Source organism: Chlorocebus sabaeus, chromosome 2 (assembly GCF_047675955.1).
Source record: "Chlorocebus sabaeus isolate Y175 chromosome 2, mChlSab1.0.hap1, whole genome shotgun sequence".
In the NCBI taxonomy this organism is placed as follows: domain Eukaryota; kingdom Metazoa; phylum Chordata; class Mammalia; order Primates; family Cercopithecidae; genus Chlorocebus; species Chlorocebus sabaeus.
In genome coordinates, this window is record NC_132905.1 from 48011446 (window position 1) to 48023778 (window position 12333).

Below are 12333 nucleotides of genomic sequence, written 5' to 3' on the forward strand. Positions count from 1 at the left end.
CTGACTTCAGGCCCTGCTGGGTCCTCCTTCTTGGTACATGCTCCTTCCCTTACTTTGGGGAGTTTAGGTTGTGAATTTGAAACAAAATCAGATTCTTTTCATCTTCCTTTTTCCCTCAAATTCCTGAGAAAACCTCCAACCTTCTAAATTTATAGCAAATCAACTATAATTATGTGTTTCCATTTGAAATTCAAGCTAAAATAACATACTTTAAAAAGTGTATCTTAAAAATCATATTTCACTTCAAAAAAACTTGTTAAAAGTAATTTGCATCAGATCCTGGAGTCGACTTGAAGAATTCTCCTACATCTTCTGACACCCCGTTAGGCCCTTTGAGAAAGAGATAAAACAGAATTTTTTAATACATGTTTGATTATGGTCATCTCTTTTCTTAGAAGGTAGAAGATAGCACCATGCCGATTCGTCGAACTGTGAATTCTACCCGGGAAACTCGTCCCAAAAGCAAGCTTGCTGAAGGGGAGGAAGAAAAGCCAGGTAAAGTAAAATGGTGACACAACTTAAAACATCAAAAGTTATACTGCAATTTGGAGTGTCCCATAAATTCCTTTGAACTTAATTATTCTTTTTTCATGGCTAAGTATTTTGGGGAAACATTTAGAGAGAGAATCAGTAGCTATTGGTATGTCATTGCCAGACCATGAGGGCAAAGTAAGATTTCATCTTCTCTGTAAAGATTTTTGGAAGGTGAAAATGATATGTTGGAATTAAAAACAGAAAAATGGTTGGGGATGACAGGAATGGCCAAAGAGTAGCATTCTGGACATAAAGTGTCATCGGGATGAATGCAGTGTGGGAGAATGGAAAACGTGGGCCTTTAGGATAGACGTGGAAAGTTCTTCCAGAAATCATCTGGAGGCCTTAAGAGAAGCAAATGGTGATCCGTTGATCTGTAACAGGTATCGGTAGAGAAAAGATGGGCCAGTCAGTGGTGGGAGCATAACAAATAGAAAGAAACATAGACCCATCAGTATGGAGTACTGGTGCTCCTTTATGGCATCTGTAACCATCTCTTCTCCTTTTCCCATGTTTATTTTTCTTCTCACGATCTTTTTGGTTTTTTCCTTGTCTTTTCCCTTTTTTCCTTTCTCTCTTGCCTTTTATCTCAAGTTTTTCAGGGATGAGCACACTGTGCTGCCTCTGTTGTGGCTGTTAGAATCAATTATTTGCTGACTAGCATGTATTAGGAATAGAGGGCCGGGCACAGTGGCTCACGCCTGTAATCCCAGCACTTTGGGAGGCCAAGGCGGGTAGATCACCTGAAGTCAGGAGTTCGAGACCAGCCTGGCCATCATGGTGAAACTCCGTCTCTACTAAAATTACAAACATTATCTGGGCATGGTGGTGCATGCCTGCCTATAATCCCTGCTACTTAGGAGGCCGAGGCACAAGAATTGCTTGAGCCCGGGAGGCAGAGACTGCAGTGAGCTGAGATCACGCCATTGTATTCCAGTCTGGGCAACAGGAGAAACTGTCTCCATAAAAAAAAAAAAGAATAGAAAATACGTGCATCCTTGTTTCCTGTATCCCTTGGTGCATCAGGACAGATGTCAATAATAAGTCAATATACTCTTTTTTCTGGCTGAGCCTGGATTTTTTTCTCTAAATCCTTCGATGAATGCTATAAGCAATTTGGGCACCCTAGCCTAAGGCAGTTAAGAAACATGAGAATCTGAATATTTGAAAAAGTAAATGGGTGCTGGTAAGTTGAAAATAGGTTATCTTGTCCAGCACTGGGACAAGCCACTTGGTGGTCCATCTTAATCTATGTTTAACAGCCAGTTGAAGCCACTAAATCACTAATAACATCAGTTTTCAGAATACGTGCCAGAGGGTTCAGATGTAAAGTATTAGAAAAGTCAACCAAGAGTTTATGAAGAAACAGTGTCACTTCACAAGTTGTGTATTTGTTTAATCTTCTCTCTATCCCATTTTGTACATAGTATTTTGTACATAGAAATTAGACTTCATTCATTTTAAATTTTATAAACTCTACATTTTACCCAGACAGTAGTTCAGTGAGTTGGAAACAGTCTTATACAAACTACATATTCAATATTCGTTGAGTGACTGAACTTTATTAAGCCATAACTCTTGAGCAGTTACTCTTGAGAAGAGAAAATAATGTAAAATTAAATTTATAAGTCTTATTACAGTAAAACCCGTGAATGATTCTTAGCTTTTCATCTTTTTTAGAGTAAGACAAAGTATAAATAAACCTGACTAACTAATAGTAAATTCTTGCCCGTGCAGCCATTTAGGTCAAGTTGTTGGCATGAGGGGCAGTAAAAGATATATCATGATGAAAAATACATTTTATTTTGGAAAACCTAAATGCAGTTACTAGCTTTATCCCCAGATACCATTGTTATAGTGAAGTTCTATCCATAATACTTTGTGATCCTAAGCATATAGAAAACAATTTTAGAAGCAGAGAAAGCCAAAGGAGGATGGAAATCACTCGCTTAGTATAAATGTTAGAATTGTACTTATGCAATTTGGTTTTAAGAAAGAAGTGGGATTTTAAAATTCTCTTTATGTGTAGGCCACAAAGAAGTCCTTGTCATTATGGCAATAAGTAGTTCACATAATTTAAATGATCAAATTCTTCAAGCATATACTTTGGTTTGAAGTATATTCTTACATAAAGAATGTAAGAAAACTGCATTAGTGGTCATTTGTTTTCATTCTAGAATTCATTTGTTAATTGGAGACTTTGGCTGGTCCATTTAATAAGATAAACTTTTACCCTTTTATTGACTCAGATTGGAATACATCTGCTTATGCAATTCTGCTCACCTGATTTTTTAGAACCAGACATAAGTTCAGAGGAATCTGTCTCCACTGTAGAAGAACAAGAGAATGAAACTCCACCTGCTACTTTGAGTGAGGCAGAGCAGCCAAAGGGGAAACCTGAGAATGAAGAGAAAGAAGAAAATAAGTCTTCTGAGGAAACCAAAAAGGAGTAAGGAGTTATGTCTTCTTGCTATTTGTATTTGAAGAATGTGTAAAAGGACTTTAGATCAGATTGTTTTAAAGTGTTATAACATTGGCTTATGCTAGGTATTTGCTATTTAGATTTAATTTTTAGAATTACCAGTTGAAATAGGTTTATTTTATAGTTGTATGACCTGTTAGAATATGCTGTAGTTAGCAGAACACAATGGTTTGAATGATCCAAAAGTCTGTCATTGACTTTGGAATATGTTTTTGAGCTTGTAATTTATTGTGGGAGTATCTGATATTTTAAGCATTGGCAAGACTTCAATAAGAAATGAAACATAATTATAAAAATCTGACCTAGAAGACACTTCACTATTTTATTCCTACCTCTGTGCCAGGAGTGGGTTGCTTTTGTGTGCTTATGTTAGAAGGCATTAGTCTGTATCAAGCTATTGGTAGTGTGACGTAAAAGTCTATATATGTTTGATGAAGTATTCAGTTGGAGAATTGACTTTGAGAATCTGAAAGTAAAATTTGCTGTTGATATGTATCTATATAAGGTGATGGCAGTTACTTTTTAATTTTTAATTTTTTTTTTTTTTTGCAGGAGAGCTGGTAGTATTCATTCTACTCTTTTCATAACTGGTCAAACAGTTAGAAATTACTTTTAAATAGAGTCATGCATTGCTTAACAATGAGTATGCATTCTGAGAGATGCATCTTTAGGCGATTTCATCATCGTGCCAACATCATAAAGCGTACTTACACAAACCTACATGGTACAGCCTACTACATAACTAGGCTTTATGGGATAGTCTGTTGCTCCCAGGCTGCAAACCTGTACAGCATGCTACTGTACTAAATACTGTAGGCAGTTATAACACAGTGGTAAGTATTTGTGTATTTAAACATAGAAAAGGTACAGTAAAAATATGATATAAAAGATAAAAAATGGTATACCTTTGTAGGACACCTGCCATGAATTGACCTTAAAAGATTGGAAGTTGTTTGGGTGAGTGAGTATAAGTGAATGCAAAGGCCTAGGACATTACCTTGTGCAACTGTAGACTCTGTAAACATTATATGCTTAGGCTACACTAAATTTATAAGCTTTTTTCTATTTTTAAAAGTTTTTATTTTTTAAAATTTTACTAAAAACAAAGACAAAAGCCAGATGCAGTGGTGTACACCTGTAGCCTTAGCTACCTTAGCTACTTAGGAAGCTGAGGTGGGGGGATTGCTTGAGTCCTGAAATTTGAGTCTAGATTGGGCAACATTGGGAGACCTCATATCTATAAAAAAAACAAAACTAAGACACACACACACACCTTAACCTAGGCCTGCACAGGGTCAGGGTCATCAATATCACTGTCTTCCACCTCCAGATCTTCCACTGGAAGGCCTTCAGGGGCAGCAACACACATGGACCTGTCATTTCCTATGATGACAATGCTGTCTTTTGGAATACCTTCTGAAGGACCTGCTTGAGGCTGTTTTACAGTTAACTTTGTTTTTTAAGGTAGAAAGCATATATACTCTAATGATAAAAAGTATAGTATACTAAACACATAAACTAGTAACATAGCTGTTCATTATCAAGTATTATGTATAATTGTAATGTGCTTTTTTTTTGTTGGGAGACAGAGTCTCACTCTGTCACCCAGGCTAGAGTGCAGTGGCGCGATCTCGGCTCATTGCAACCTCCACCTCCCAGGTTAACACGATTCTCCTGTCTCAACCTCCTAAGTGGCTGGGACTACAGGCGTGTGCCACCATGCCCAGCTAATTTTTGTATTTTTAGGAGAGACGGGGGTTTCACCATGTTGGCCAGAATGGTCTCGATCTCTTGACCTTGTGATCTGCCCACCTTGGCCTCCCAAAGTGCTGGGATTACAGGCATGAGCCAGTGTGCTGTATTTTTATATGACTGGCAGCACAGTAGGTTTGTTTACACCAGTGTCTCCACAAACAACTGAGTAACTTGTTGCACTGTGATATTACCACCACTATCATGTTAACCAGGTAATTGGAGGTTTTCAGTTCCATTATAATCTTATGGGACGACCATCGTATATGTGGTCTGTTGACCAAAATATTGTTATGCAGCACATGACCATAAAAGAATAACTTAGTAATAACTCTACCTTCTAGCTGTAATATTCAGGGTATTCTTTCTCTGAGTTTCCTAAGTATAGCTAAGGTCTGTGGAATTTATAGCGACTATCGTGTGTGTGTGTGTGTGTGTGTGTGTGTGTGTGTGTGTTTAATAGAGATGTTATCTCACTATGTTGGCTAGGTTGGGCTTGAACTTCTGGCCTCAAGCAGTCCTCCAACCTTAGCCTCCCAAATTGCTGAGATTACAGGCATGAGCCACTGCACCCAGCCTATCCTCTGTTGTTAAATGTTCTAATGCATCTATTAGGTGCACAGAGCACTATTATATACTCAGAATAAAATTTATATAATTCTTTAAATCTTACAAAATTGCTTTGATAAACATACTCTTATAATTCTTGCAACACCTTGGGAAGTAGTTGGTTTTATATTACTATTTTATAGCTTAGGAGAAAGACTCGCATCATATACTGAGATCATATAGCTAGCTAGTAAATGTTTGAGTGAAAATGCAGACAAAGGTTTTCTGGCTTAAGAGCTTGAGTTTTTTCCACTATACCATATTGCATCTGTTGTAGTTGCTAACTAATATGCATTTTAAAATTCTCTTTTCTCTTGTGTACTGAGCCCTTATACCAGTGCTAATTTATGTGACTCCTCTCTTCTGCACCTAAGAGAAAAATACCTTTTTAATTCATTTATGGTACCCAGTTTTTAAAGACAGACTTGTTTTGTAAAATTTTGCTTATGGTACATATCACCTTAGCCTGTGAATAAATTAAAGCATTAATTTTCATCCCTCCCTGGTCTTTTCCTCCTTCTGACTTTATACGTCTTTCTAGAGAGTTTATTTTCTATAATAACAATTCTTTGTTTTAAAGTGAGAAAGATCAGTCTAAAGAAAAGGAGAAGAAAGTGAAAAAAAACAATTCCTTCCTGGGCTACCCTTTCTGCCAGCCAGCTAGCCAGGGCCCAGAAACAAACACCGATGGCTTCTTCCCCACGTCCCAAGATGGATGCAATCTTAACTGAGGCCATTAGGGCAAGTTTTTATTTCAAGCAATTCATCCTAGATTTATTATGTTCATTTTTTTCTTATTTGAAAATGGTATATTTCTATCTAGACATAAATCTTGCTCTGCTTCCTAAAGGAGTTTTAAAGATAGGAAAGTCATTATGAGTTCATGTTTTTCTAATATAATCACATTTGGTGAACACTTAATTTTTAAAAAAAATATACATTTGCTATAGCAAATATTTTTAACTTTAGAATTTTTAAATTCGGTTTATCGATTAAGTACAGTTTTTATTTGAAGGCTGAAAATGTTAATTCATTGAACAAACATTTAAGGACTACCTTCCCTCTGTCGGGCGCCCCTGCTACTGGTATAAAATTAACTAAGGCTAGCAAAGTCCTTGCCCTTATTAATCTAATTGTGACTCAGTAACTGAAAAATACTGAGAATTTTTGTTTAAAAAATATCTCTAGGTTCATTTGTAAAGCTAAGTGTCTGATCTTGGTAGTGGATATCTTTCACATCTGAACCCTGTTATAAACACTGCTTTATCACCTAGATATTCCAAAGTGCCTACAAAAATTATCCTCCTTACATAGATTTATGATTTGCTATAATCCATTGACTTTTGTTAGATGTGGTTTTTCTATTTTAATTTTTAAAGGTTATCTTCTAATCTGACATTGCCTTTATTGTATAAGTCTTTTAATTTTGCCTTGTTTAGTTCTTATGATCAGATGATAAGAGGAGTTCGAACAGACATATCTTTCAGGGACCCTGTTGTTAGGATCTGAGGCAGGATTGAGGAGACAGGGATACAGATGATTTTAACCAGAAGAGGTGGGATGTGTATAAAAAAGAGCAGCCTGGTTGTCATTCTTAGAATGTGAGAAGATAGCACTAACATATAAACTGGAAAACGGGTTTGCCTTCAGACTTGTCCCTTTACTCCTTCAAGACTTCTTATGCTCTCATCTCATTAAGAAAACTTTATTGGTCTAGATCACCTCACTGTAGTGAAATCTCTGTTCTTTGTATAGCCTTTCTTCAAGGATTTCACTTGATGACCACTCAGCCTGGGTTTGAAGGAGCAGCATCATAGTGAGGATGGAAAAAGGACTAAAACTTTAAAATAGTGAAATAAAAAATTAAAATGATATCAATTTGGCTTAAAGAATGGTTTGAATATAATTGTGCATATTTATGCAGATGATTGATTTTATATAGATAATGTGTATTCTATGCATTATGACAAATTATTGCAGACCATGGATACCATTTTCTGTATCAAACAGGAATCATGATATCTACTGCCATCTCACTGTCAGATGGGTGGAGCAAAAGATTATTTGTTTCAGCCTTAGTGTTCTTTTCTGCTTGATTTTATTTGCTTTGTGTTTTCTTGTAAGATAAGGAGTAAACCTCAGTAGGTCATTAATACTTCAGAGACATAGACTTGAATTACATGACTCATATTAATACAGCTTGTTCCGTGTTGTACAATCTTTTCTGGACCATCAACCTGTGAGTTATTTTTCTTTGTTGTCAAATGTATAAAAACATTCAATGAAGTTCTTATTCAGTGAGAATGAATAAGTGCTACATTCATTTAATAGACACCGTGGCAGTACAAAATTGATGGACTGGCCCATTAGATAAATGACAGATGCTACTTCTGTGTGCTTCAAAATTTAAAGCATTTGATTTCAAGTCAGTGACCAGTTGGAAAACAAAACTTTAAGCATTGGAAAAAATTAAGTATTTGCTGCCTTTGTGACATAATGAGCTACTTCATTCTTCCAGGTGCATTAGTCAAATGGAGTATAAGTAAAATAGGATGGAAATAGAAGAGGGCACATTAAATTCAAATAGAACACCTTCACTATTACCCAAAATTCTCCTTCAGGACTTTGCCGTGTGTCAACCCAGTTTTATGCCATTTATTTAGATTATCTTTGATTCTTCTCTCTGCTGACATTCATACAGAGCCTTCAGGAAAATGTCCTGGCATGCTCATTCCTTAAGCTCGTGCCTTAAAATGGGCCAGATCTGTGATCCTGTAAGTGATAGGTTTGTTCTGCTTTTCTCATTTTGATGCCAAAGATCCATCTTCTAAATATAGAATGGAATTAAAATGGAAAGAGGTTCTTCATTATACATAGAATGTTCTTCATGTTCAGTATGAACTTTTAGGCTGTTTTGAACAATTTAAAATTGTAGTAGAAATATTTAGTAATTCTGTTATTTCTCTGCAGCCATTATGAACTGAAGTCTTCTGAAGTTCATTCTTCCCTACCATTTTTGTCATCCATTATCAAGTTCACTTCCAAAATAATTTATTTTGAAAATATATGTCAGGCTCTGTATCTAATAAAAAAACAACTGATTTAATGTATACGGTTTGATAAATCTTTTCTAGGCATGCTTCTAGAAGAGTGGTGCATCAGTGGTTGCTATTCGAAAATACATCATCCATAAGTATCCTTCTCTGGAGCCGGAGAGAAGGGCTTATCTCCTTAAACAAGCACTGAAAAGAGAATTAAATAGAGGCATCATCAAACAGGTATTACACAATTGTTAGTAGTAAGATCATTTCACTGTGTATTAGCTTTAAGTCTGCAGTTAGTAACATTTAGGCTTTTTGTGTCTTTTTGTTAAAAAATAAGTTGCATAATGATGAAATTCCTTAAGTTTAACCTAGTTGAATTATCTGAGGCTAGGTTTTGAAAACATTGGTGCCACTTAAATAGTGTAACTTTTTTTCTAGTTTGCTTTGTTCTTAATTGGATTTTTCTTTGGGGGCTGCTTGTGCTTGAAATCGTGTAGCACTGAACATGAAAAAGGTAAGGAATCCTACTACTGAAACAGCAAAAATGAGACTAGGCATGGTGGCCTACACCTGTAGTCCCAGCACTTTGGGAGGCTGAGTTGGGAGGATCACTTGAGCCTAGGAGTTCGAGACCAACCTAGGCAACATAGCAAGACCCCTTCTCTAGAAAAAATACAAAATTAGCAGGATTTGGTGGCATGTGCCACTAGTCCCAGCTACTCTGAAGGCAGAGGCAGGAGGACCACTTCAGCCTGGGAGGTTGAGGCTATCATGAGCTATGATCTTACCATTCCAGCCTCGGTGAGAGTGAGACCCTGTCTGGAAAAAAAAGGAATAACAAAGATGATAATTGCCCTTGTCTTAGGTTTGTTTCCATTCAAGCCTAACTTACATGATAGACTTGTTAGTATTAATTTTTAGCTTCATAAATATGCTCACTTTAACTGATTAGTATCTAACCATTAAAGCCTATTAGGAGTATCAGAGAAGCCTGAGTGAAATGTGACTAGCACTAGAACCAATGTTGATTTCAGGCATAAGTCTACTTTACCTTGGATAGTGCATGGAGGCTTAGAACCATAGAAATCTAAAGCTAGAATAAACTTTATAATATGTTACCCTCTTCAGAGGTCCAGAGTGATGAAATAACTACTAACGTCTTAACTTTAAAAACCTAGTTCACCACATTCATAGAGTCTGGTTATGCTTTTTCTATACCCACTGCCTGTTTGATCAGAATAGAATTCTGTGCCACTCAGGCATTTAAACTCTACTTAGGGACTTTGAACTAGTACTTAATTTCACAGATATGTCTTGTCTCCTAGGTGCCAGTTGTCTGAAGGTCTGTTACTGAATAAAACAGATTGCTGCTGTGTGGAGCTGAGAGTCTAGCTTTCTCAAAATGTAAAACTGATATTTAAATGGCCTTTAAAATTATCACTGATGGCCAGGTGCAGTGGCTCATGCCTGTAAGCCGAGGTTGGAGGGTTGCTTCAGGCCAGGAGTTTGAGACCATCCTGGGCAACATAGCAAGGTGAGACCCTGTCTCTACAAAAAAAATTATTTCTTTATTCTATTTTACTTTTTGAGACAGAATCTCACTCTGGCCCAGGCTGGAGTGCAGAGGTGCAGTCTTGGCTTACTGTACTCTCTACCTGCTGAACTCCAGCAGTCCTCCCACCTCAGCCTCCTGAGTACCTGGGACTATAGGTGTGCACCACCACACCCAGATAATTTTTGTATTCTTTGTAGAGACAAGGTTTTGCCATGTTGCCCAGGCTAGTCTCAAGCTGCTGGGCCCAAGGGATTCACCCACCTCAGTCTCCCAAAGTGCTGGGATTACAGACGTGAGCCACTATGCCCAGCCTTTACAAAAAATTTAAAAATTAGCCAAATGTAGGGGTGCATGCCTGTACTCCCAACTCAGGAGGCTGAGGCAGGAGGATTGCTTGAGTTGAGGCTGCAGTGAGCTATGACTGTGCCACTGCACTCCAGCATGGGTGACAGAGTGAGACCCTGTCTCTAAAATAAAACAGAATGATCATTGACTAAAAGGTCTTAACCTAGTTAATATGATTATTAGAGCCAAGGACCTGTTGTGTAACATAGTACATGTCAGCAAACCTTATGCAATGGCTTCATGTTTTAGTTTATGACCTGCTGTAGCCTATGTAAATTATTGTGAATCAACTATTTTTTTTGAGATGGAGTCTTGCTCTGTTACACAGTGGCACAGTCTCAGCTCACTGCACGATCTCAGCTCACTGCACCCTCTGCCTCCCATGTTCAAGAAATTCTCCTGCCTTAGCCTCCTGAGTAGCTGGGTTTACAGGCACCCGCCACCACACCCAACTAATTTTTGTATTTTTATTGGAGACAGGATTTCACCAAGTTGGCCAGGCTGGTCTGAAACTCTTGACCTCAAGTGATCTGTCCACCTCGGCTCCCAAAGTGCTGGGATTATAGGAATGAACCACCGTGCCTGGCCTATTGTGGATCAACTTTAAAATTTTATGAAAGTGCTTTGTGAACTGGAAATATGTGGTAAAACTTAGCATTGTGTGCAGTGGCTAAAAATTGTGTTTTTTTTGAGATGGAGTCTCACTCTGTCGCCCAGGCTATAGTGCAGTGGCATGATCTTGGCTCACTGCAAGCTCCGCCCCCCGGGTTCACACTATTCTGCCTCAGCCTCCTGAGTAGCTGGGACTACAGGTGCCCGCCACCACATCCGGCTAATTTTTTGTATTTTTAGTAGAGATGGGGTTTCACTGTGTTAGCCAGGATGGACTCGTTCTCCTGACCTCATGATTCACCCACCTTGGCCTCCCAAAGTGCTAGGATTACAGGCATGAGCCACCGTGCCCAGCGGAAAAATTGTTAGATAACCCTTCCCATAAGGAATAATGTATCGTTGGTAAACTATGGGAAGTTATGTGGCCTGAGACTAATTAGGGTCTAAACTTTTTCCAAGGAGCTTTTAAGATAGTGAGGGCTTTTCTTATTTTCCCTAAGAGATTATATCCCTTCCTTCTGTGGGACATTTTTATTTTGATTTTTTATTTCGTTTTGAAAGTTTGTAATAGACTGTTTAACCTAGTATAACAGTAGCATCTTCTCAAAATTTTGTAGATGAGAAAACAAAAGCTCAGAGGGTTAACTGGGTTGTACAGTATTACTCAACATCAGCTAGATGGTACGTAAAGGAACTTTCATCTGAAGTCTTTTGACTTTTCATTGACTGTTTTTTTTTTCTCTAAAGAAGTAAACACCACTTTACATTAGCTCTTACATTACCATGCCCTGTAATTTCCTTAGCCTGATGTAAAGTTATAAATACTAGAATAACAAAAATTAATTTACTTAAGTTAAAGGAAAAGGTGCTTCTGGAAGTTTTGTTGTGGTTCAGAAATCAAGAAAAACACCTCAGAAATCCAGAACAGAAAGGTAAGACAAAGTATACCACAGTTTGAGTGCTGTGGAGCTGTTACTGCTACCAAAAATAGCAACATTCATTGAGTGTTTGCTGTGTGCCTGGCAGTGTGCAAAGTTTAGCCTTTCTGCTAAAGTCTAGGGAAGTTATAAATAATTTGTTCATCTAGTGAGTAGAATAGCCAGGATGCAGATCCAAGCAGTCCAACCTGGTTAAGCCTATGTGCCTTATGGGCAGCTATATGAATTATACTGCTTTTTGTTTTGAGATGGAGTCTTGCTCTGTTGCCCATGCTAGAGTGCAGTGGCATGATCTCAGCTAGCTGCAGCCTCCACCTCCTGGGTTCAAGCAATTCTCCTGCCTCAGCCTCCTGAGTAGCTGGGATTACAGGCACTCGCCATAATGCCTGGCTAATTTTTTTGTATTTTTTAGTAGAGATGGAGTTTCACCATGTTGGCCAGGCTGGTCTTGAACTCCTGACC

General features: G+C 37.8%; 1 protein-coding gene across 1 annotated transcript; it reads left to right on the forward strand.

The window, feature by feature from the left end:
• Nucleotides 1-399: 399 nt before the first annotated feature.
• LOC103215435 (heterochromatin protein 1-binding protein 3-like) lies at nt 400-6108 on the forward strand. The gene is made up of 3 exons (XM_073004819.1): nt 400-495; nt 2830-2983; nt 5958-6108. Exons 1-3 carry the CDS (start codon nt 414-416, stop codon nt 6106-6108), a joined length of 387 nt encoding a protein of 128 aa, XP_072860920.1. The 5' UTR covers nt 400-413.
• The last annotated feature ends 6225 nt before the right edge of the window (nt 6109-12333 follow it).

Bases quoted from the DNA above. Each gene is read 5' to 3' on its own strand.
- LOC103215435 (XM_073004819.1), top strand. From the start codon at position 414: ATGCCGATTCGTCGAACTGTGAATTCTACCCGGGAAACTCGTCCCAAA. The intron at 496-2,829 runs GTAAAGTAAAAT...CTGATTTTTTAG, and splicing joins AGGGGAGGAAGAAAAGCCAG to AACCAGACATAAGTTCAGAG. The intron at 2,984-5,957 runs GTAAGGAGTTAT...TTTGTTTTAAAG, and splicing joins TCTGAGGAAACCAAAAAGGA to TGAGAAAGATCAGTCTAAAG.